The sequence below is a fragment of the Epinephelus moara genome, chromosome 17, assembly GCF_006386435.1.
Source record: "Epinephelus moara isolate mb chromosome 17, YSFRI_EMoa_1.0, whole genome shotgun sequence".
NCBI classification, from domain to species: domain Eukaryota; kingdom Metazoa; phylum Chordata; class Actinopteri; order Perciformes; family Serranidae; genus Epinephelus; species Epinephelus moara.
Window position 1 is genome coordinate 5592519 of NC_065522.1, and position 20994 is coordinate 5613512.

The 20994-nt window shown below is 41.4% G+C and overlaps 1 protein-coding gene across 1 annotated transcript; it reads left to right on the plus strand.

The window, feature by feature from the left end:
* Nucleotides 1–1045: 1045 nt before the first annotated feature.
* pygmb (phosphorylase, glycogen, muscle b) lies at nt 1046–20984 on the plus strand. Its single transcript, XM_050067289.1, has 20 exons — nt 1046–1407; nt 5488–5589; nt 7768–7846; nt 7960–8063; nt 8188–8319; nt 8635–8746; nt 8842–8924; nt 12482–12625; nt 12788–12880; nt 14678–14824; nt 15063–15226; nt 15452–15566; nt 15666–15767; nt 15861–16008; nt 16101–16159; nt 18280–18421; nt 18584–18791; nt 18923–19057; nt 19230–19296; nt 19642–20984. The coding sequence occupies exons 1-20, from the start codon at nt 1165–1167 to the stop codon at nt 19789–19791; spliced, it is 2529 nt and encodes an 842-aa protein (XP_049923246.1). The 5' UTR covers nt 1046–1164; the 3' UTR covers nt 19792–20984.
* The last annotated feature ends 10 nt before the right edge of the window (nt 20985–20994 follow it).

Below are 20994 nucleotides of genomic sequence, written 5' to 3' on the forward strand. Positions count from 1 at the left end.
GACTGTGCGGTGTGGTTGAAAGCCCTGGAAAAAGCTAGTAAGTGGACCTTGAATAATGTTTCTGTGTGTATCAAGACTTTGTTCCATATAGGGGTGTTGCGAATCGCGATTTACTAATACTGATGATAACCGTGATATCAGTGGTGTAGTGGTAGTTAATGAGGTTGGGGTACTACTTGTTAGATGGGTCGGTTAACAAGGAGGAAGTGGGTATACTCTCCTTTATATTCCAATGGCTTTTTGGCTGTTAGGTGGGTATACTGTAAACCGCCATGAAAGAGGTGGGTATACCCTGTATACCTGCATATACCCTCCACCACACTACTGCTTGATACAATGTTAATAATGCATACAAACAATAATATTGTGTAAATAGCAGCTCTTGAATATTTTCCGTTTGTTTCTTTATATATCGCGATAGTATCGTTATCGTGAACAGTTTGGTCACGACCATTGTGGCAACTGATTTCAAGGCCAAGAATGAACTTCAGGCCTTTTCAAATTGCTATCCTTCTATTTGTACTTATAACATCTAATTAAAACACACATTACATATCCACCTACTTCCTCTCAATATGGTTCTGTACAATTCCTGTGTAAAATTCTTTAACTTCACGACGCACAATGCGAGGTACTACTGGATGGTTTGTGTAGGATTTTGTGCAGGTCTGAAGAATGCTTAGTTACGGCAAGTTACCTAGATCAAGACCGGAAACGAAGCCATTTTGACATAAAAATAAACGCAATACTTCTCGACTTTCTCCGCACACGTATTAATTGACCAAATGATATCGAGAAAATAATACAGTCTTTAGCTCAGTTTTTTGCTGAAAATAGCAACAGCTTGGGCATAAATACACGTTACTCACCTGCCTGCTGATTATGAGGGGAATTATGTTACAATGAGTCGTGTGACGCACTTGGAAATCGTCTGAGAGGACGTTAGCTGACCCAAAGTCGAGTTTTATTTTGAAACGGTGGACCGGAAACGCTTGTTTTCTGCAGAGTGTCTCGACACCGAGAACGTGACATATATAAAAGGCTGGACCGTCACTTCCCACCGGCTGTCTGTGACCAGAGGAGAGCAGGAAGAAGAGGGCGGTGTGCCGGGTGAAATCTAAACATTCATTAAAAAGTAACGTTAGACATAAAGTGCCGGTAAATATGGCCAAGCCGCTGACAGACCAGGACAAGAGGAAGCAGATTTCGGTCCGAGGGCTAGCCGGTGTGGAAAATGTCGCGGACCTGAAAACTAATTTCAACAGGCATCTCCACTTCACCCTGGTGAAAGACCGAAATGTGGCCACTAAACGGGACTACTACTTCGCCCTGGCCAACACCGTCCGGGACCACCTGGTGGGCCGCTGGATCCGGACACAGCAGCATTATTATGAGAAAGACCCCAAAGTAAGTAGCGGGCTGATGCCGCAGTCCTGCACGTACACACAGCTGACTGACCGCGGAGAGGTGGGAGGGGATGCTCTGTGCTGCAGTATCACTACTGATGGCCGTGCGCGCGTGTATGTTTATGTGTGCACGCGCTCTGTGCTGCTTTGCTCATTATACCCATTTATAGAAATGTTCCTGCTGCTTTGCCTTCACCCATATCGCGCAAACAGAGTTTGTGTGCATGAGTTGTGTGTGTAGATTCCTGATCACGCTGACATTTCCTCCATATCAAAGCCGCCTGTTACATAATGTACAGCTCGTGCATCAGCATCTGCCTCAGTAACCTTGATCTGATATCTGTGCGCCATCGAGGGCGACACAGGGCCTCGGTGCTCCAAATGTGGACAAAATACTGATATTATCCAGCACTGAGGGGGATTAGCAGACTCAACTGGTTGTTTAAAAATGTACAGTATTACGTAACGCGCTCCATCCATCACTGCGCATCACAAAATGGCCACACACTCTTAAAAAGGCAGATGAAGCTACTTTGCATACTTGATTTAAATAAAAAAAACCTGCCTCGGTTCAACCCATCTACAAACAGCTCTCAACTTCCTTGTGCTGCTGTAGCAGGAGGCTGAATTGAGAATTGAAGGGGCTATCACCTGTGTGATAAATTATGCAAGGCTGCACTTGGCCCTGCAGAGTGCTGTCCTGAGTGATGACAGTTAGTGATGTGATGGAGTGTGAGTGTCTGGCTCAAACTTCACAATTCACCCTACTTTGAACTTCTTGTTTTTGATGACTAATGATAATCCTGATTCTGCTGAAACCTCTGGTTTGTCCATCGCTCCAACCTACTGTGCAACTATGTTTGGCTCAGCTCCATAGAACTTTATATTAAATTCCAGTTGACAATGGTATGTGTCCATAAAAAGACATTGAGTCTTGAGTTGGAATATTTCTACAGCATAAACGTCATAGGGCTTCAATGGCAAGTGGAAACAACCTGATACAGAAAATTAAAGCTACAGGTGGTAACTGTTATGAAAATAACTTTTTGTCATATTTGCTGAAACGGTCACTATATTCACACAGTACTACATGAGACCGATAATCTGTGAAAAAATATCTTCCTTTGCCTCCTTGTAGTTCTCCTCATGGCATTTACAAGAATCCCCTGGACATGAACAAAAACAACCAGTAAGAGCTGAGGAGTCTCTGACACAGCTGTCAGTCATGTCAGTCACTACTCAGGAACTGCAGTTAAACTGTCAGACTAAAGTGCTGATCAAATATGAATCAGCATATCGTCACTGTGTTGCCTAATTCTGGCCTCAAATGTTTTCAGAAACATTTCAGTGTATGGTTTAGCTGTAAAAGGAGAAAGTTTGCTCTGACCTTTGGGCAGTGTTTTGTTTTGCTCGAGTGTTTACAACATGGCCGCCAGGTCACAAACTTAATTAACAACTGAACAGTACACTAAAATATGTTTCTGACAACATCTGAGGTGAGAAAAAGACAATACAGTAGGGATGGATGATATAGCCCTAAAATAAAATCACTATATGTCAAGGTAATGGTATGCGATAACGATATTCTTGATGAAGTTGGCTTAGTGGATAGAGCAGGTGCCCTATGTACAAAGACTTTGTCCTTGCTGGGTCGATTCCAGCCTGCGGCCCTTTGCTGCATGTCGCTCCCTCTCTCTCCGCCTTTCACGCTTAACTGTCCTATTAATTAAAGGCAAAAATGACTAGAAAATAATCTTTTAAAAAACTATGTTCTTGATGAACTGCAAGAACATAGAATTGCAACAAAATAAGTGATACAGTTTTACATGTCAGGCAGTTTGCCTTCAGATATTCAGTTAAAACTAAACAAAAATTATCTCTAATTTCTTTAGTTTGAAAACAACTGTAACTCAGAGTGAGATTCAGATTCTGTATACAACATTAATAGTTCATCAAAATAAAATCTACCATAAATTACCCATTCAAACAGTTCCCAAATTATATATATATATATATATATATATATATATATATATATATATATATATATATAAAACAGGCAATTTCCTTCTCTATTATCAAAATCCTAAAAGATTGAGTCTGTTTTTTTCCACCTGGATCTTTATGCGCTGCCATTTCTCCTTTAATCATCACACTGCTTATGCACACTCATACTGCAATAACTATCGCACATTCACATATATGTAGTTTTTGTCAAGCTGCGAGCGTCAGGTAGGTTTACATTACCAAAGGTTCATGACAAAATCACTTGACAACGCTGACTCCTGTGTGTTCATGGTGAGAGGAGAGGCAGAGACGCTGTGCTGCTGCCAGAGGAGCCGCTGAATGAGTTCCCTCTGAGCGGTAAGTCACTAAAAGAGTCTGAGAAGTCCGGGGCTGTTCATAAAACATTCAGGACACCACAGTTTATTTCACACTACTGAAGCTGCTCCTCTTTTTGGAACCACTGCAGAGATGATATGGCACACCCCTACAATGCAGTACCAGCAGCAGTAATTCCTTGAGAGAGTTCCAGAGGGTCCCATAAAAATGGGGAATAGTTTATTGTCACTGTTTAATTCACTATAGATGTGAGCCCATTGTGAGTTACAGTCACCAGAGTGACTCCTCTGATAGGTTTCTCTTCCTCCTCGGTTATCCTCCTCATCTGTAGTGGACAACTGTAGAAATCTATCTAACAACCAAAATCTGGATGTCCCTGTGGCGATACCTTATCAAATTGGAGTCTGTGACCTGATGTGTATCAATTTTGGCGTCCTTGACGTGAAAAAGACTGAGAACCACTGCTCTAAAGAACCAAATATGAATGAATCCGCCACTTAAAACAGTCCCCAAGAAATGCACTATTGAGTTCGAGTAACGTTTGCACAAAACAACAGTGATCAGCTGTTTTAGGAAATTACTGAGTTTAGAAGGAGAATATTGAAACTTTGTGTTTGTAAACTGTTTTTGAAAACGTACGTCTTCAGTAGGAACTAATAGGCTTGGAGCTGAGAGCCATAGACAGGATAGAGGAGAGTCAGTAAGTATTAAGAGACAGATAAGCATATTGTTTTTCCATGGGATTGGGTCAGAATCGTGACAATGGAATAACGCAGTATTGTTCTATAAGCGTTTAAACATCTCCACGAGTACTGGTGGAAGTCATAGTTTCACAGCGAGATGTGTCAGCTGACTTGGAATTTGGACAAGTATTCCTCTCTTCATCAGTGAATGTAAACTGTTTGACTCTTTGTTTTCTTTAATGGGTACATACTGTGTTGATCCAAAGCTTTAATTACACAGCAGACCTTCATAGTTACTGTTAGATACACAGAGCTTTCTGCTATTCACGTGAACTCAGTGTAACCTTTGGAAAAGTAGCACAGACCCTCCTCTCCTATTTATACTGCCACTGGATGCCTTTGTCACATTGGCACATGCTTTCTTTTCCACTTCGGCCTCCTTTATACATCCCCCTACAATAAGTCAGCAGCAGGATCAGAAATGTCACATGGCACAATGTCAAAGAAATGTCAGCTAGGACAACCATAACGCAGTTTCACATGTCCACATATTTTGAAGCATTATTTTGATCTAATTCTGCAGGCCATCATCAGTCTGTACGTTCATTTTGAATGTCAGTGCTAAAGTTCACACTGTCGCTGAGCTGTGAGGAGACATTATGCTATGTTAGGGTAGGATTCACTTCTCTGTGGAGTGTTGGAGGAGCTGCCAGTAATAGCCCTGCTGTTGTTGCCTCTGATAGCAGCTGTTGTTGTCTCCCAGAGATAATGCTGCAAGGCCATAAGGGACACCAAATGGGGCGCGTGCATTTTATTATTAGTATCGTCTTGAGAATTCGTGATGGGTTTTAGTGCTGTGTGTTGAGAAATTCACATCCTGTCAAATTGTAGAAGAACAGTGGATAGTTAGTCAGCTTTTTGCACTGTTTTTAAATGGAAATATAACAATATAGATATTTAAAAGATTATTTAAAGTATTGTCAGCTTTCTATTAGGTGAAAATGTAATGAAGTTCAGCATTCACAGGTTGTCTTTCTCTGTTGTTGTTTTTGTAGCGTGTGTACTACCTCTCCCTGGAGTTTTACATGGGCCGGACTTTGCAGAACACCATGGTTAACCTGGCTTTGGAAAACGCCTGTGATGAGGCCACATACCAGGTGAGGCAAAGGATCATGGGGGAAACAAAAACAGGAGTGAGGGTGTTTACCCACACCAGTCCCTTCTCAGTAGCTTACAGGAACACTCTCCACTCCACAATAAGGGAGGGTTATTAAATGATTGTAAACTTGCATAGCCAAAAGAAATTGGACACCTGAACAAAGTATAGGGACACCCAAATGTCGCACATGATTGCTTCCATTCAGACATAAGAGCATGAATGAGGTCCAGCCCTGACGTTGGGTAATAAGGTCTGGCTCGCAGTCAGCATTCAGTTCATCCCATAGGTGTTGGTTGGGGTTGAGGTCAGGGCTCTGTGCAGGCCCATCAAGTTCTTCCACATTAAACTGGAAAAAACTTTTCTCTATGAAGCTGACTTTGTGCAAAGGGACAGTATATGTATGTTTCATGTTGAAACAAGAGCCAGAAAAAGTGTTGACACAAAGTTGGACAAACACTGTGGTCTTAAATGTCATTGTAGCATTAGTATTTCCCTAAACTGGAACTAACAGGCCCGAGGCAGCATGTGCACAGGGGTGTCTACATACTTTTGGTTATAACAGTGTATGTTGCTACTGTAAATGCAGACCATTCCAAAAACAATCAACCTAAAACAGATGGTAGATGGTAAATGGTAGAGTATAAGACAGCTGTATTTAGTTAGGGACAAAGTCATGTTTCCTTTAATTTGTAGTGTGAGTGTTAGGACCTATAGATTTATGTGCAAGATATAAAAAGCATGTTTTAAGAAGTAGCAAGATGGAATGTACAGTATAGGAGTGTCCTCCATAATCTAGCATGTGCTCCCAGGTCAGGGTAGTGGAGTGACTAGTGAGCACTAGTGGAGACCAGCTGTTCGATGGGTTAAATGGGATGGGTTAAATGCATCCTTTTTACACTAACAGATTTTGGACAGTCCTTAATATGGCAACCTTTAGGCAGCAGGGTAAACTAAGGTGCAGAGGATACGGCAAGCATGTAGGGGCTGGATTGGGACCGTTACTATACCCCTCACCCCATCACTCAGCCCTTACCTCTACATTTTGCATGTTAACGTTTAAGGTTAGGGTCCAATTCTTGTTGCGATAGAGGGGTAGGGCTACCTGGCCCTCCAAACTGAGGTTCTTCAGAGGCATACTCCAAACTGAATCTTATGGGATATCATCAGTAAGATGGCTGCACAAGAAACAAGAAAAAACAATAAATGTATTTTTTTGTTAATAAGGATTTACAAAGTATCATAACCATCATATTATATTCTAAGTTTAATGTTGTTTCAGTGTTCGGGGTGGCTGTGGCTCAGAGGGTAGAGCTTGTTATCCACTTATTGGAAGATCAGATCAATCTTTTCTTTATAACAGACACTAACTAGCTAGCTAGGATTTGTGCGTGACTGTTCCGCATTTTGACATATTGTTCCTGTCACTTTCCCCTCATTTGATGGCATATGACACCTGAGATTTAACTGAAGTCCAGCTGTGAAGTTATTGCAATTGTTAGTGCTCCTCTAACTTCAGTGCAGACTGGCAGGGTAGGACCACATGTTGCTAATGTTAGCCTACAGAGCACCACATTACCAGGATGACTTGTTTGATCAATCGTAGTGTGAAACTTAAGTTGTGAACAAATCGCAAGCGTCCATGCTTTTCAATCTCCATTAAATAAATCTGTTTACGTAACACCATCTATGCGTTCAGATGAAGTATCAGGGTCTTGAAGTGTTGTCCCATTTCATAGGTAAATGAAAAAAAAAAAAAAAAAAAAAAAAAAAAAAAATAGAAATAAGAAACGGGATGGGGCCAAAGTCTGGTGGTCAAGTCCATTAAAGGGTACTCTGGTGGATTAGGGTTGCACTTTATGAAATTGTGTTTGCAGTTTGTAAAGCAGGCTCTCTGTTATGAATGTGTCCAAGCCCAAACTCAGATAAATAACCTTGATGGTGTCATTAGTGAAATAAATAAATAAACAGGCTTTCATCAGTTAGATTTATGGATTGTCCCTTTAATGGCCGTGAGCAGCAGTCATGGTTACTGGATCCTTAAAGGAAAGACAAAGACCAGCCTAATGCGTTCTTCAGGTAGTGTGGAGGAATGATGCATGTATTTAAAGCCTGGTCCTGGAAGTGTCTGCTTTATTCAGTTCATCATGCCCACTTCTTCTATCGATGTGCTCTTCAGCTGGGTCTGGACATGGAGGAGCTGCAGGACATTGAGGAAGATGCCGGTCTAGGCAACGGAGGGCTGGGTCGTCTGGCCGGTGAGTTCCTGCTTCCTCCTGATTGACTGCTGATAGACAGTGATGTTTAGTGCTGTGGACAGGAATGTCTCAAGAACCCCCCCCCCCCACCCTTCCACCCCCTGTTTTCTCAGCTTGTTTCCTGGACTCCATGGCCTCTCTGGGTCTGGCTGCTTATGGATACGGTATCCGCTACGAGTTTGGTATCTTTAATCAGAAAATTGTCGATGGCTGGCAGGTATGTTCACCTGATGGTGAGATAATGACAACAAATGAATGAATGCTTAGTACTTATGACATACCTCACCTTACCTGAATGGTCAGACATGACACAGCACTTTAACAAATAAATGTGTATACAGGTGGAGGAAGCTGACGACTGGCTGCGTTACGGTAATCCCTGGGAGAAGGCTCGCCCTGAGTACATGCGCCCAGTCCACTTCTACGGACGAGTGGAACACACAGCTGAAGGAGTGCAGTGGGTCGACACGCAGGTTAGTGGAAACAGACTTGAACAGAACTGACCTTTTATTGTTCAGTCAATGCTGTTCACCTCTGATATAATGGATATAATGCTGTCTGAGTTAAAACAAGTAATAATGAATTTGACGATGATGAACAATGGCGGGTATAATTATCAGAGGTTTCCTGGGTTTAAATTGTAGGCCGACAGATACTGTATTTTTTAGGGTTGATAGTGAGAGTTTAAAAAATTAGATTGTGAAAATAACCTTATCCGTGCTCTGGTGGATAAACTACACAATGGAGACTGTACTGGTGTTAAAAAGCTGTGTTTTATTGTGATTCAGGTGGTTCTGGCTCTCCCCTATGACACCCCAGTCCCTGGCTACAGAAACAACATCGTCAACACCATGAGACTGTGGTCTGCCAAAGCCCCCTGTGACTTCAACCTCAAAGACTGTGAGTGTTGTCATCTGTACTGTTGAATAATCATCAATGACATGCTGTAAATTAATCAACAGATTCTAAAAACAAACCTAAATGATGTCCCGCAGTTAATGTTGGCGGCTACATTCAAGCTGTGCTGGACAGAAACCTGGCTGAGAACATCTCCAGGGTTCTCTACCCCAACGACAATGTGAGTGCATCTATCGTCGTATATACAAAATGTAATGTAACAAACATTACATTTTACTCTGAGGGTCAGTCCACTTCTATCCTGGGTCTTATCTTTGTAACTATTTGTTATTGTACATTTTAAATGCTGAGATTTAGGAATGAGATGACATTGTTATTAAATAACAAGTCCAACTGGGCACAACTGTGATCCTCTTGAGACAGAAATAACCTCATTGGTTGTGTTAAACCTCAAGTAAACAACAACCAGGGGCGTCTTTACAGAAAATTATCCAGTAACACTTGCTGTGAAGACCACACCCATAATGTGTTATGAGGGCATTCATAATGCTTTTTGACTACACTCTCAAACTCACAGTGCTTCCTGATTCACTATATGAACAGTCATAAATCATTATACACTTGACTTATAATGAATTATAAGTGTCAAGTGTTTTGTGGATGCTCTTGACTAGTTATAAACTACAGGTTGACCGATGGGGCTTATTATGCATTATGAATACCTGTACTAACCTCAACAATCAACTGTAGTAAGGACTCATAGTATGTTATAGTAGTCCGTGCAGTATCATTAGTAATCATTGTATGTGTTAAGTAAAGGGAAGTACATATTGATGCATCTATAAAAAAAACTGCATGCTTCCTCATTAAATTTTGCATTGGTAGTGTTAAGGAAAGTGTAATATCTTTTCATGTATTTAAAAGATTCTGCTGCATCATAAGTGATTAATGGCTACCATACACTAGAATACTTAAAAAAGACTGAGTCTGACACCCTGTCACATGTAAACACAATGTGTCATAAGTCAGAGAGCTTTCAATCACAGAATAATATTTTGCAAAGACTATGGATCTTGCAGGATCACTATTTGCATGATTCCTAGCTTGATTGTTGATGTGTATATAGGTATTCATAATGCATTATAAGCCCCATAAGTCAACCTCTAATTTAAAACTAGTCAGGAGCATTAATTACAGAAGCAATTCCGGAGGGAGCTCAGAGTAGAGCCGCTGCTCCTTCGCGTCGAAAGGGGTCAGTTGAGGTGGTTTGGGCATCTGATCAGGATTCTTCCTGGGCGCCTCCTATTAGAGGTGTTCCAGGCATGTCCCACTGGTAGGAGGCTCCGGGGTAAACCCAGGACACACTGGAGGGATTTCATATTTCATCTGGCCTGGGAACGCTCAGGGTCCCCCAGGAGGAGCTGGGAAGTGTTGCTGGGGAGAGGGATGTCTGTGGTGCTTTGCTTGGCCTGCTGCCCCCACAACCCGGCCCCGGATAAACGGATGATAATGGACCTCAGATCCTCTATCTTAATTTAACTTAAGGGGGAACACAACCTAAATTAAGAATTTCACTGTTATTTCCATGGCCTAGGAAAGCTCAGTCTGTATTTGTAAATATGATTTACTCTCTCTTAAAGTCAGAAATCAGAGAAGTAAGTCTCAAACTTGTAATGTCAAGTATAATCATATAGTAGAATAATCTGAAAAGTGAGAAAAATTCACATGAATGCCCCCTCAAGTTGGAGCAACAACTTTTTGTACACAAGTTGATGTTATATCATGCAGGATCAGGTTGAACAAAAGTAAATGTTTGTTTGATGTTAAGAAACTTTTAATTAATTCATGTCCGTATATATAAATTATTCCCCACATTTAATTTAACATGGCATTAGGTTGTAACAGTTAGTTGATGTCCATGTAGAGTTAGATCGGTTAGAAAACGTATTTATTAGCATTAACCCTGTTAACAGTCAGATAAAGCAATATTTAGTGGTGTCAGGGAATGTAGGCTAATGGTGCAGCACCAAGTCAGAGACAAAATCCCTTTGTGATATAAAGCTTCAAACTGTTTTAGCATGCACTGATAACAACATGAATATTCACAATGACGTTAAACACTCAAAGCAATAAAATACAACAATTTTAGTGTTAATTTTTTCCCACATTACGACTTATAAGCTCACAAACAAACTAAAGTCATACAAACAGTATGAATGCAGCTTTATTCTATTGTAGTGTTCTTAGGTCTGAAACAGAAAATGTCCCCATATAATCAGAGCATACCTGTAGGAGCTGCCAGTGTCATCTAGAACGTCTTTGACCATCCATCATCTGTGGAGCAGCTCCAGACTTTATACCCTATAACATCACAAATTTAGTTTTTAGCACACTAGTTATGTGTCCATGCTGGCAATAGCCGTGGCTGGAGGCATTTGTTTTCAGGTTGTCCATCTGTACAACCCATTCTCGTGAACGTGATATCTCAAGAACGCCTTGAGGGTGGTCGATGGTCAAAGGTCTAGGTCACTGTGACTTTATAAAACATGTTTTTGGACAAAACTCAAGAATTCATGCATGCTAATGACATTTCACCAAAAAAATCTAATAGGACAAAACAATGAAGTAATGAGATTTATATCCAAAAGGTTAAAGGTCAACTTCACCTTGTCATCACAATGTTCTGCATAAACACTTTCCTGGCCATTATTCAGCATCATAATTGAGAAACAGAAGAGGTTACATTTGGTTAGATACTGAAATGGTGACACTAATTCTGGGTGTCCACCTGAAACTGTGCTGATTGTATAGATCTACTGTGCTGCTGGGTGGAGGGTGTGTGTAAAGCATCCATGTTTACATAGACATGGATGTAAACTGTAAGTTAAACTTGACTGGTGAGCAGAGGCACACAATCACGAGGCAGTTATTCTAGTTTTTGGATCTGGGAGAAAGTTGTTCATGTTTACTTATATGAATACTAATATTTACTTTACTAATATTTGGACTGTCTTAGACCACAGGAATGACATGTATGCATTTTGAAAATGGGCACAGGTCCCCTTTAAGAAGCCCTGCTATAATTGTAAATTCCATTTTTCAGTCTGCACTTGTCCAGTCATGCCTGTATCTATGTTAAGAATGAACCTGTAGGCTCCTCAAGATGGACAAACCATATTATTAACAGCTCTCAGTTGTCAGTGGCTAGCTAGCTTGCTGTCATGGACACAAAAGACAGGCATACAATTTTAGCTCTGTGGAGTCAGAGGCACTTATCGTGTTGGTGGAGGATTGTGTCACATAGTTTAGTTTATTTTCTTAAAGCCTCATCATGCAATTTAAGTATTCTTTCAGTCATTGTGATTTGGTGTTCATGTTATTCCCCATCTTCACTATAGTTGCCATACAGACACAGTTTTACATGCCTTTGAAACTTAGGACGGTTCTGTAAGGACTAAATTACTATCCCAAGATAAAATAAGATGTTTTTCCTAAAGGTGTCATGTCATCCTAATCTGAGAGAATATAGGATGTCAGATTTAGGAAGTGTCTATAATGAGGCCTCAGTTTCCTCAGTACAAATTAGCCTGAACAACTTTTTATGTTGGAAATATGTCAGACGTGTCTTCAGCTTGTTGTGTGTAGTAAAACAGTGCAGGCCTTACTCCTCTCTTCAGTTTCTCTCTTCAGCCTGGCCTTCAAGTGCTTGCAGCACATGTGTTATGAAAGAATAAGACGATAGTTGTAAGAGTTTCCCATATTGTCTTTGGTCTGCAGTTCTTTGAAGGGAAGGAGCTGCGTCTGAAGCAGGAGTACTTTGTGGTAGCGGCAACTCTTCAAGACATCATCCGTCGGTTCAAAGCCTCCAAGTTTGGCTCCACCGAGTTTGTGCGACACGACCTTTCTACGCTGCCAGACAAGGTGAGAGATGCATAACATCATCATATGATCTCAGAGATAATGACAGCAGTTCATTATCGTATCTATCTATTTATGTAGCTATCTTTGTTGTTCATTTTCAAACACACATTTCATTTTGTTCACTTGTTGTTCACTTTATCTCTGTCTGTCTGTGATGTGCAGGTGGCCATCCAGCTGAATGACACCCATCCTGCTATGGCCATCCCAGAGCTGATGAGGATCCTGGTGGACACTGAGAAACTCACTTGGGGGAAGGTATGGCACTCCAGCTGTGCAGTAACACACAGGCCTCAGCATGTCTGACACAACAGCCCTCTCTGCACAGAGATAATGGTATAGGGCTGCTACTAAGTCCCTTCTTTATACTGCCTATGCATTTTTACACAGAACCAAACCCCAGTGTGTGATTTTAGACAGCATGCCAGCATCCTGAAAACAAAAGAGGTGTGACGTGCAACATATGTGTTGGCAACACTTCCTAACAAAAATGGCATAACATGGCAATAACAATAATTTACCGTCCCTGTTATTTGGCGGCTGATCCCATCCTACGCTCGGAGGGTGAGGAGCTCCCAGACCTCATTGTTTTGCCAATTTGCTGACAATTTCGGCCTTTGAGTTAGCCATTTACTGCTACTAGCGGCTTTCTAAATCTCCCGGTGGTGGGTTGCACATATCACTCATTGTCAAAAGTCACACCTGTCCTGCCCATAGTCCCGTCCTGCTGACTGTCCCATTTATACAGATGTCCATTTGGGAATGTTACTACTCCTGCTGCTGGCTTAAAGGTGAAAACGCTCTGTCCCCCTGTTCTATGATTACACCTATTATTATACTTAACGGCGAGGCAGCATAACTGCATGATATTACTGCCTTAAACATGCAGTGTAAAAGGGACTAAAGATTTTTTTTCCTGTTTATAGCAGCTATATGCACTATTTTTCAAACCATTTCAGATAATAGAATGCGTAAAAATTTGTACATCGTTTTGGGAAACATGATATTTGCCAAGTAAAAAAAATCATCCTGTAGAGCCTACATCCTATTTTGTATTTCACTGTTTTCCAACTGCCTTCATCATTCTGAAACCATGACACAGCAGATGCTGAGGATGACTAATATTCACTCCTACCAAGAGGCAAAAGCATAGTCTGATGTCACTGTTTTTAAGTTACGTTACATAACACATGTCGGTGGGAATCTGACATAAACATCATTACTAATTAACTATTTCTGTTACTATGTCACTGCTATGCTGGAGTAGAGTTCACAGGATGAATGTTTAGCTGACAAATCTGCTACATCTGAATCTATGCCATAATAACCTGGGTTGTTCTAATGGCAAATCAAGGATCCCCAACAAAGCCAAGTAAACATGGTCTTCAATACTCTGAACTAAATATAAGGCCAACAGAAGAACATTTGTAATAACAAGTTATATTAGATTTTTTTTTAAAGCAAATCGCATCAATCCATAGGTATAGAGTGCACTGTGCACCTAGAGTGCCAGGTGCCATCACCTGCTCTGCTTCTGCAGAAACCTCATTTCATATAGTGAATAGAGAGGGCTGCGTTCAACAAGGTTTGTAACTTTCTGAAACAAATAATCTAGCAGGTGTTTAGAGGTCTGAAAGACGCAATATGAACTTCTCTATCAAGCTCTTTCTTTCACTCTTCACACAACTTCTTTCACTTGAGGAGAGACTGGCTGAAACTCCTGCTGTTGACAGGATGTCCTGTGGTCACTTGTGTGGCATCTCTGTCTCTTTGCATCCCTCAACACTGCAGTAACAATGACAAATAAGCACGTCGACTACAGCACAGTGACACATCAGTCAAAGCTCAAGTCATGCACTGTGACAGAATGTAAGCCAAAATACTTGCTGATATAGAATCATCTTTTCTTTTGCACAAGACAACACTGTCATTTTCTACATAAGCTGCTTTGACTGTATTTGTCAAAAAGGTAATTTCATGGTCACAGTTTCAGTTGTAGTCTGAGATCCATGTGAGTATGTGTGATAACGTCACTTCTGTCCTCTCTGTGTCCAGGCCTGGGACATCGTGGTTCGTACCTGTGCCTACACCAACCACACCGTCCTGCCTGAAGCCCTGGAGCGCTGGCCTGTCGACCTCTTCCAAAACCTGCTGCCTCGTCACCTGGAGATCATCTATGAGATCAACAGGAGGCACCTGGAGGTACGAGGGCAGCTGATTAGAGATTTATGAGCATTTTAGCCGTTTAGGTGATACTCTTATCTATAAAAACTAACCGAGTGCTCAGATAGTTTAAGAAATAATCTTGTTTGCCACCTTACCCATATTAAGCTCCACCAATTTCATCTATGTTCACTACTGTAAGGCATTAGGTCAAGTCTTCACTCCACAGCTCTGCTCTGGACATCTACTTAGATTTCTCTTTCCTTCACCCCTCCAGCGTATCACCAAGCTTTTCCCTGGAGATGTTGACCGCCTGCGCCGAATGTCCCTGATTGAGGAGGGAGACACCAAGAAAATCAACATGGCTCACCTGTGCATCGTGGGATCTCATGCTGTCAACGGCGTGGCACGCATCCACTCTGAAATCATCAAAGACACTGTGTAGGGAAACCAGTTCTCTCACATCTCACTTGAGTGTGCTAAAATCACATTATTGTAAATGAGCCTCTGGCCATGTCTGTATTTGTAATGACTCAGCTTTTCAACAACAAAGAAATGCAGCTTAGTTATTATGAGCCTAAAGGTTGAAGAATGTTAACTGAGGTTTGGTGTTTGTGAGGTTCACTGTGCTAATTAGACTTTGTTTGTTGCTTCTGTTCTCCTCAGGTTCAAGGATTTCTATGAAGTAGACCCTGAAAAGTTTCAGAACAAGACCAACGGCATCACACCCAGGCGCTGGCTGGTCATGTGCAACCCCGGCCTGGCTGAGGTCATTGCGGAGGTGTGTTGGGTCTTGTTCATACAGAGTGAACACTGAGAAATGAGAGGAGTTATTTCAGGCATGCATGCTGGGACTAAAAGCTCTGTTCATTTTATTTAGAGGATTGGTGAGGACTACATCCGTGACCTGGACCAGCTGAAGAAGCTTCTGGAATTTGTGGATGATGACGTCTTCATTCGGGATGTTGCCAAAGTCAAACAAGTGAGAGCTATAAATGCCTAAAGAGAGGTGATTGTTCTCTTCTTTTTCTGTTCGTTACTCATCACATTTCTCTGTATGACCTCAATTTTGTAGGAGAACAAGATGAAGTTTGCTGCCCATCTTGAAGAGCACTACAAGGTGAAGATCAACCCCAACTCCATGTTTGATGTGCAGGTGAAGAGGATCCACGAGTACAAGAGGCAGCTGCTCAACTGCCTGCACATCATCACTATGTACAACCGTGAGTGTTGTTTTTCTTTTACTGGCAGCCTTAGGCAAATAAATCTGAATTCAGAGTTAAGTCAGACTTTTTTTTTGCTTGTGTTTAATCAGGAATCAAGAAGGAACCCAACAAGTCGTGGACCCCCAGGACCATCATGATTGGAGGAAAGGTGAGTGGCATTAAAGGTGTCACGTTACATTTGCTTTTCTACGTCGACTCGAACACTGACATTGTAAAAGATGCTTGTCTCACCCCTATCTGTGTGTCCATGACATACATGAGTTTTGTATATGTTAAGTATAGTTATACCCAGCTGAGACCCCAGCTTTTGTTTGGTATGCATTTTTAATTTCTTTCTAGCTATTTGAGATGAGAAGGACCTGATGAGAATAATAAATTAGGGTTGTCTTTGAACAGTGTTATAACCCAGTTTGTAAAGGGAAGGAGAAGCAAGGCAAAACCAGATGTTTTTGGTGAAATAAAGTTATTTTTTAACAAAGGAAGTAAGGATTATTTTTACAAATAAAAGTAATGCAAACTACTACAGAAAAGGGCTCGTGGGTGCTGTTCAACTCAAAGAAATATAACCAAAAGAGGACTCTTTAAAACAAGAGTTGCTAATCTTAAAATCAAAACTGGAAAATAAAACCTAACTGTTCTGAATTAACCCTGCACCAAGTGTCTCCAACAAAAGAAATGCTGATAATAAGTGCATGCAGTTTTTTGAAATCTAATAACGTAGCCTAGTCCCAAAATAGCAAAACTAGTGCCTCATAATAACCTCAAAGAACATATTGAATTCTTAACAACGGCACAGTCAACACTAGGGAGAGGCATGCTGGTGAGTGGGACGTTTCCAGCCGCCCCAACAATCAGGCTGGCCAGGCATAAGCAGAGTCTTGGGTCCCTGTTGCTCAGATTGGATTGGAGGAGCCAGATAGGAGGATAAGGAGTTTTTGCAAATGCAAACAGTGTTTGTTTAATGTTTTGTAACACTGTGAGTTAGGAGCAGCTGTTCAAGTCTAAAAGTGTTCAAAACTGTTCATTTGAATGCCTGAAAATGAATGTGCAAAAGCAAAATTGTAAATAAGCACTTGTCTTATCTTGTTACTATTGCTAAAATTGGTAACTTTTGTACATCATATCAAACTACAAATATTGTTAATCAGAAATAAACAAGTTTCAACCATAAAATCTGATCAGGTTTTGTACCTTGTCCACTTTTGTGTCAGGATCAGCTTTAGACTGACTTTGCAGAAATGGCAGCCATCTTGTTTTTACATGGATAAGTGTATTGTGCTTTTGCTACCACTAGATGGCACAAAGAAGCATACACAAATGAGGACAACAGGTCTAAGCTCAGCAGAACGATGTATAAGGTGCAGCAAATGTTGTGTCTTCATATGCAGAGTTGTAAGAGGACGCATGAAGAGCAATTCATCAAATATTCCCCATCACCACCACCACCACCACCAAAGTATTCTCCCACCCAGAACAGTTTGACCCTAATCATAACATTCCTGTCCTGATGTAGACATCAAGGTTCCAGATATGATAGGCAAGGACAAAGTTGGGGGAGAAAACATGAAACAACTTTGATAATGACATGAGTGAAATCTCACTTCCACCTTGAAGTATACTGCAGAACTGCTGTCCTCAAATAACTCACATGAAGGCTCCTGTGATCAGCCACAATACCAAAAGTACCTTTAACCACATGAGCAAATGTGTCACACGTTATTAATGGATCATATGACTGCATGTAATGTGAAGTGTCACTCAAAGTGAAGAACCCACAGTAATCACCAACTCTGCACTTCTTCCCAGCTCTGCAGAGCTTTTTAGCCTCTTTTACTTCTTTGTTTTGGTTTTACAGCCAACCGGTGCAGGAAGTTATAGTGCGTATTCCTTTAATTGCCTCTTTCCATATTGCTAGCTGAGGTACCAATTTTGCACCAATAATAATAATTTTACAGTGTACATTTCAAACGTCATCGGAAAATGTATTTGTTTTTTTATTCCCGTCATAAATGTGGTCACGTATGACCTGATTATTATGGGCAGGTGTTTGAATTCAAGTTTTAACTTTCAAATTTAAACTCCAACATGCCATATGTGTTTGGACAGAAGCTGCTGTTATTACATCCTGATGAGAGTTTATTCTACTTAAAATGTACATTTTCAGCAAATCATCAATAAAGAAGTCATTCCACGCAGATAACCGTTCATCTTTGGGAACTTGAGTTTTTATTTAGTGTTTTTCATGATGATGGTCCTTTGTGCTTTCAGGCAGCTCCAGGTTATCACACGGCCAAGATGATCATCAAGCTGATCACATCTATTGGAGACATTGTCAACAATGACCCTGTGGTGGGCGATCGCCTCAAAGTCATCTACCTGGAGAACTATCGGGTCACTCTGGCTGAAAAGGGTAAATGATGCTGTTCATTTATAATCATATTCAGCATTCGGAAGGTTTGGATTTTTTTCAACATATTAAGGGCTCAGAGTGAGGAAGACAGGGCCCTGGACCTGTGTATGTTGTAGAACTGGATAGAGAGAAACATTGGAATTCTGTATCTCCTGTCTGCAGTTATTCCTGCGTCTGACCTGTCGGAGCAGATCTCCACAGCAGGCACTGAGGCCTCTGGCACAGGGAACATGAAGTTCATGCTAAACGGAGCCCTCACCATCGGCACCATGGATGGAGCCAATGTGGAAATGGCAGAGGAAGCCGGAGAGGAGAACCTCTTCATCTTCGGCATGAGGGTGCCTGATGTGGAGGCTCTGGACAAGAAGGGGTGAGCCTCATGATGGAGAGTTAGAATAAAGAATTTATTTTAGCCACACCTGACTAGATTTACAGGTCAAATCCATCCATGCTGTCACATAATACCTGTTCTAATGCTTGATAAATGTCTTCTGTCCTCAGCTATGACGCTCCGTCATATTACAACCGTATCCCTGAGCTGAAGCAGGCAATGGACCAGATATCTGGAGGTTTCTTCAGCCCTGGCCAGCCTGACCTCTTCAAAGACCTTGTCAATATGCTGATGCACCACGACAGGTTAGAGCGCACTGCTGACACTGAGGAATTACACTTTGTCTGTGCTGACACACGGCCCGACTGTATGTCTACAGTCATGCAGTGTCATCAGTGTATCTCTGTTGGCCACTGTCAAATGATATAACCTATATCCATATATGATATTTCCGTTTTTACTGTGTCTGTGCTGCAGGTTCAAGGTGTTTGCAGACTATGAAGCCTACATCAAATGTCAAGAGAAAGTCAGTGCACTCTACAAGGTACGTAAGTCAGCAGGAGGACATCAATAAAAGCTGATATCTGGTGATGGTCAAATGAAGCCTCATGAAGCATTTTCTTTATTTTCTGAGCTCACTATATGGCACTCTCTGTTCAGCAAAGGGTTGAAAGCACACTGAGCTGCTTGAACTTCCAAGAGCACCATCTAGTGGGCTCAGAACATAAAGAAGATGGTCCATGAGGCTTCATTTGGCCATCACTAGTAAAAGGCATTAGAGTTGGATTGTACTATACTATACTATATTATACTATACTATACCACACTACTAGGTATTATTTTCTCAGGTATCAATTAAGTTTCATCTTATTCATCTTTGTATTAACAGAACCCTAAAGAGTGGACCAAGATGGTGATCCATAACATCGCCGGCTGCGGTAAATTCTCCAGTGACCGCACCATTTCCCAGTATGCCAGAGAGATCTGGGGCATGGAGCCCAGTTTGGAGAAGATTGCTGCTCCTGACGATCCTCGCTAAACCTCATCTGCCTCCTCCACCTCACTGTAGCTCACCATGTGGTCCATCCACTGATGAAAAACCCTGTAGCTTTTTTCACTGTGTACTGTGGCATTATGTCTTCACATCACTGATCTCCATACAACCTCTGTTACTTCCAGTTCATCATGCAGCAACATGTATTGAAGCGGGTTTATTCAAAATCTGTACTTTGTGTTTTCCCACTGTGCACCAGCAATGCATATTCTCACTGTTGGGTAAAAACCTTGTATGGAGTGAACCATTAAACATATACTTCTTTATTTTGTTGCAGCGCCCTCCTATTTTCCACAGTTTCCTCTCCACTGATGTTTGGAAATTCTCGGTCCAAGCATCAACCAGGAGCTGAGTGGAAAACTTTGGAGTGCTACAACAAAATCAGGGACTATATCTTTAACCAAATTTCCATACTGCACTTGAGTTTTCACACAACAGTGATTTTAAACCACAAATCTAACCACACTCCCTTTCTACTTCTGAATCTATATGGCTACTTAAACCCAGCAAGTATGCCGATAAACCTCAGCACTATTATGGCTCCAAACCAGCCCATGTCTTCCATGGAAGAGTGAAGGGACACTCAGTGGTTAAAGTTCACCATGGCCTCAAAGCAGCACTGTGACTAGATGTTGTTGGAAGGAAGCCTTGACTCCATATCCATCGCAGATTAACATTCATATTACTGTTTCATATTAACAGACTCTCCGAGTGCTCTGTCAGTGTTTCATGGTGTTTGCTGAATATATCCATTTCTGTGTTATCATTAATGGTCAGGGGAGCCCTGTGATGCAGATGTATTGTCCCCGTCAGTTTAGTTGTGATCTCCTCAGCATGTTTGTGTCTGTCTCATTCTGTTGTACTCTCTTCCTCAAAGTGACCTGTGTTAGAAAATAACAGCGCCTTCTCTGCCTAAAACCTAAGTGACTGAACTAATCTTTGGGACATGCGTATATTCTGTGGTGTAGTCGTGTGTGAATGTATAACATACGTGAGTCAGTGACACTGTGGATATCAGCTCGATTAATGTACTGTAACAAACTGCTTCAGCTACTGCATATGACTGTGTGACTGCTGTGGTGCTGCCTGCACAGGCTGCAAAGAAAACTGCCCACTGCGCTGAACCTAACATTTCACTTTTCTTTTTTTAGTCAATAAACAACAAAACTACATCAACAGCTCTGATGT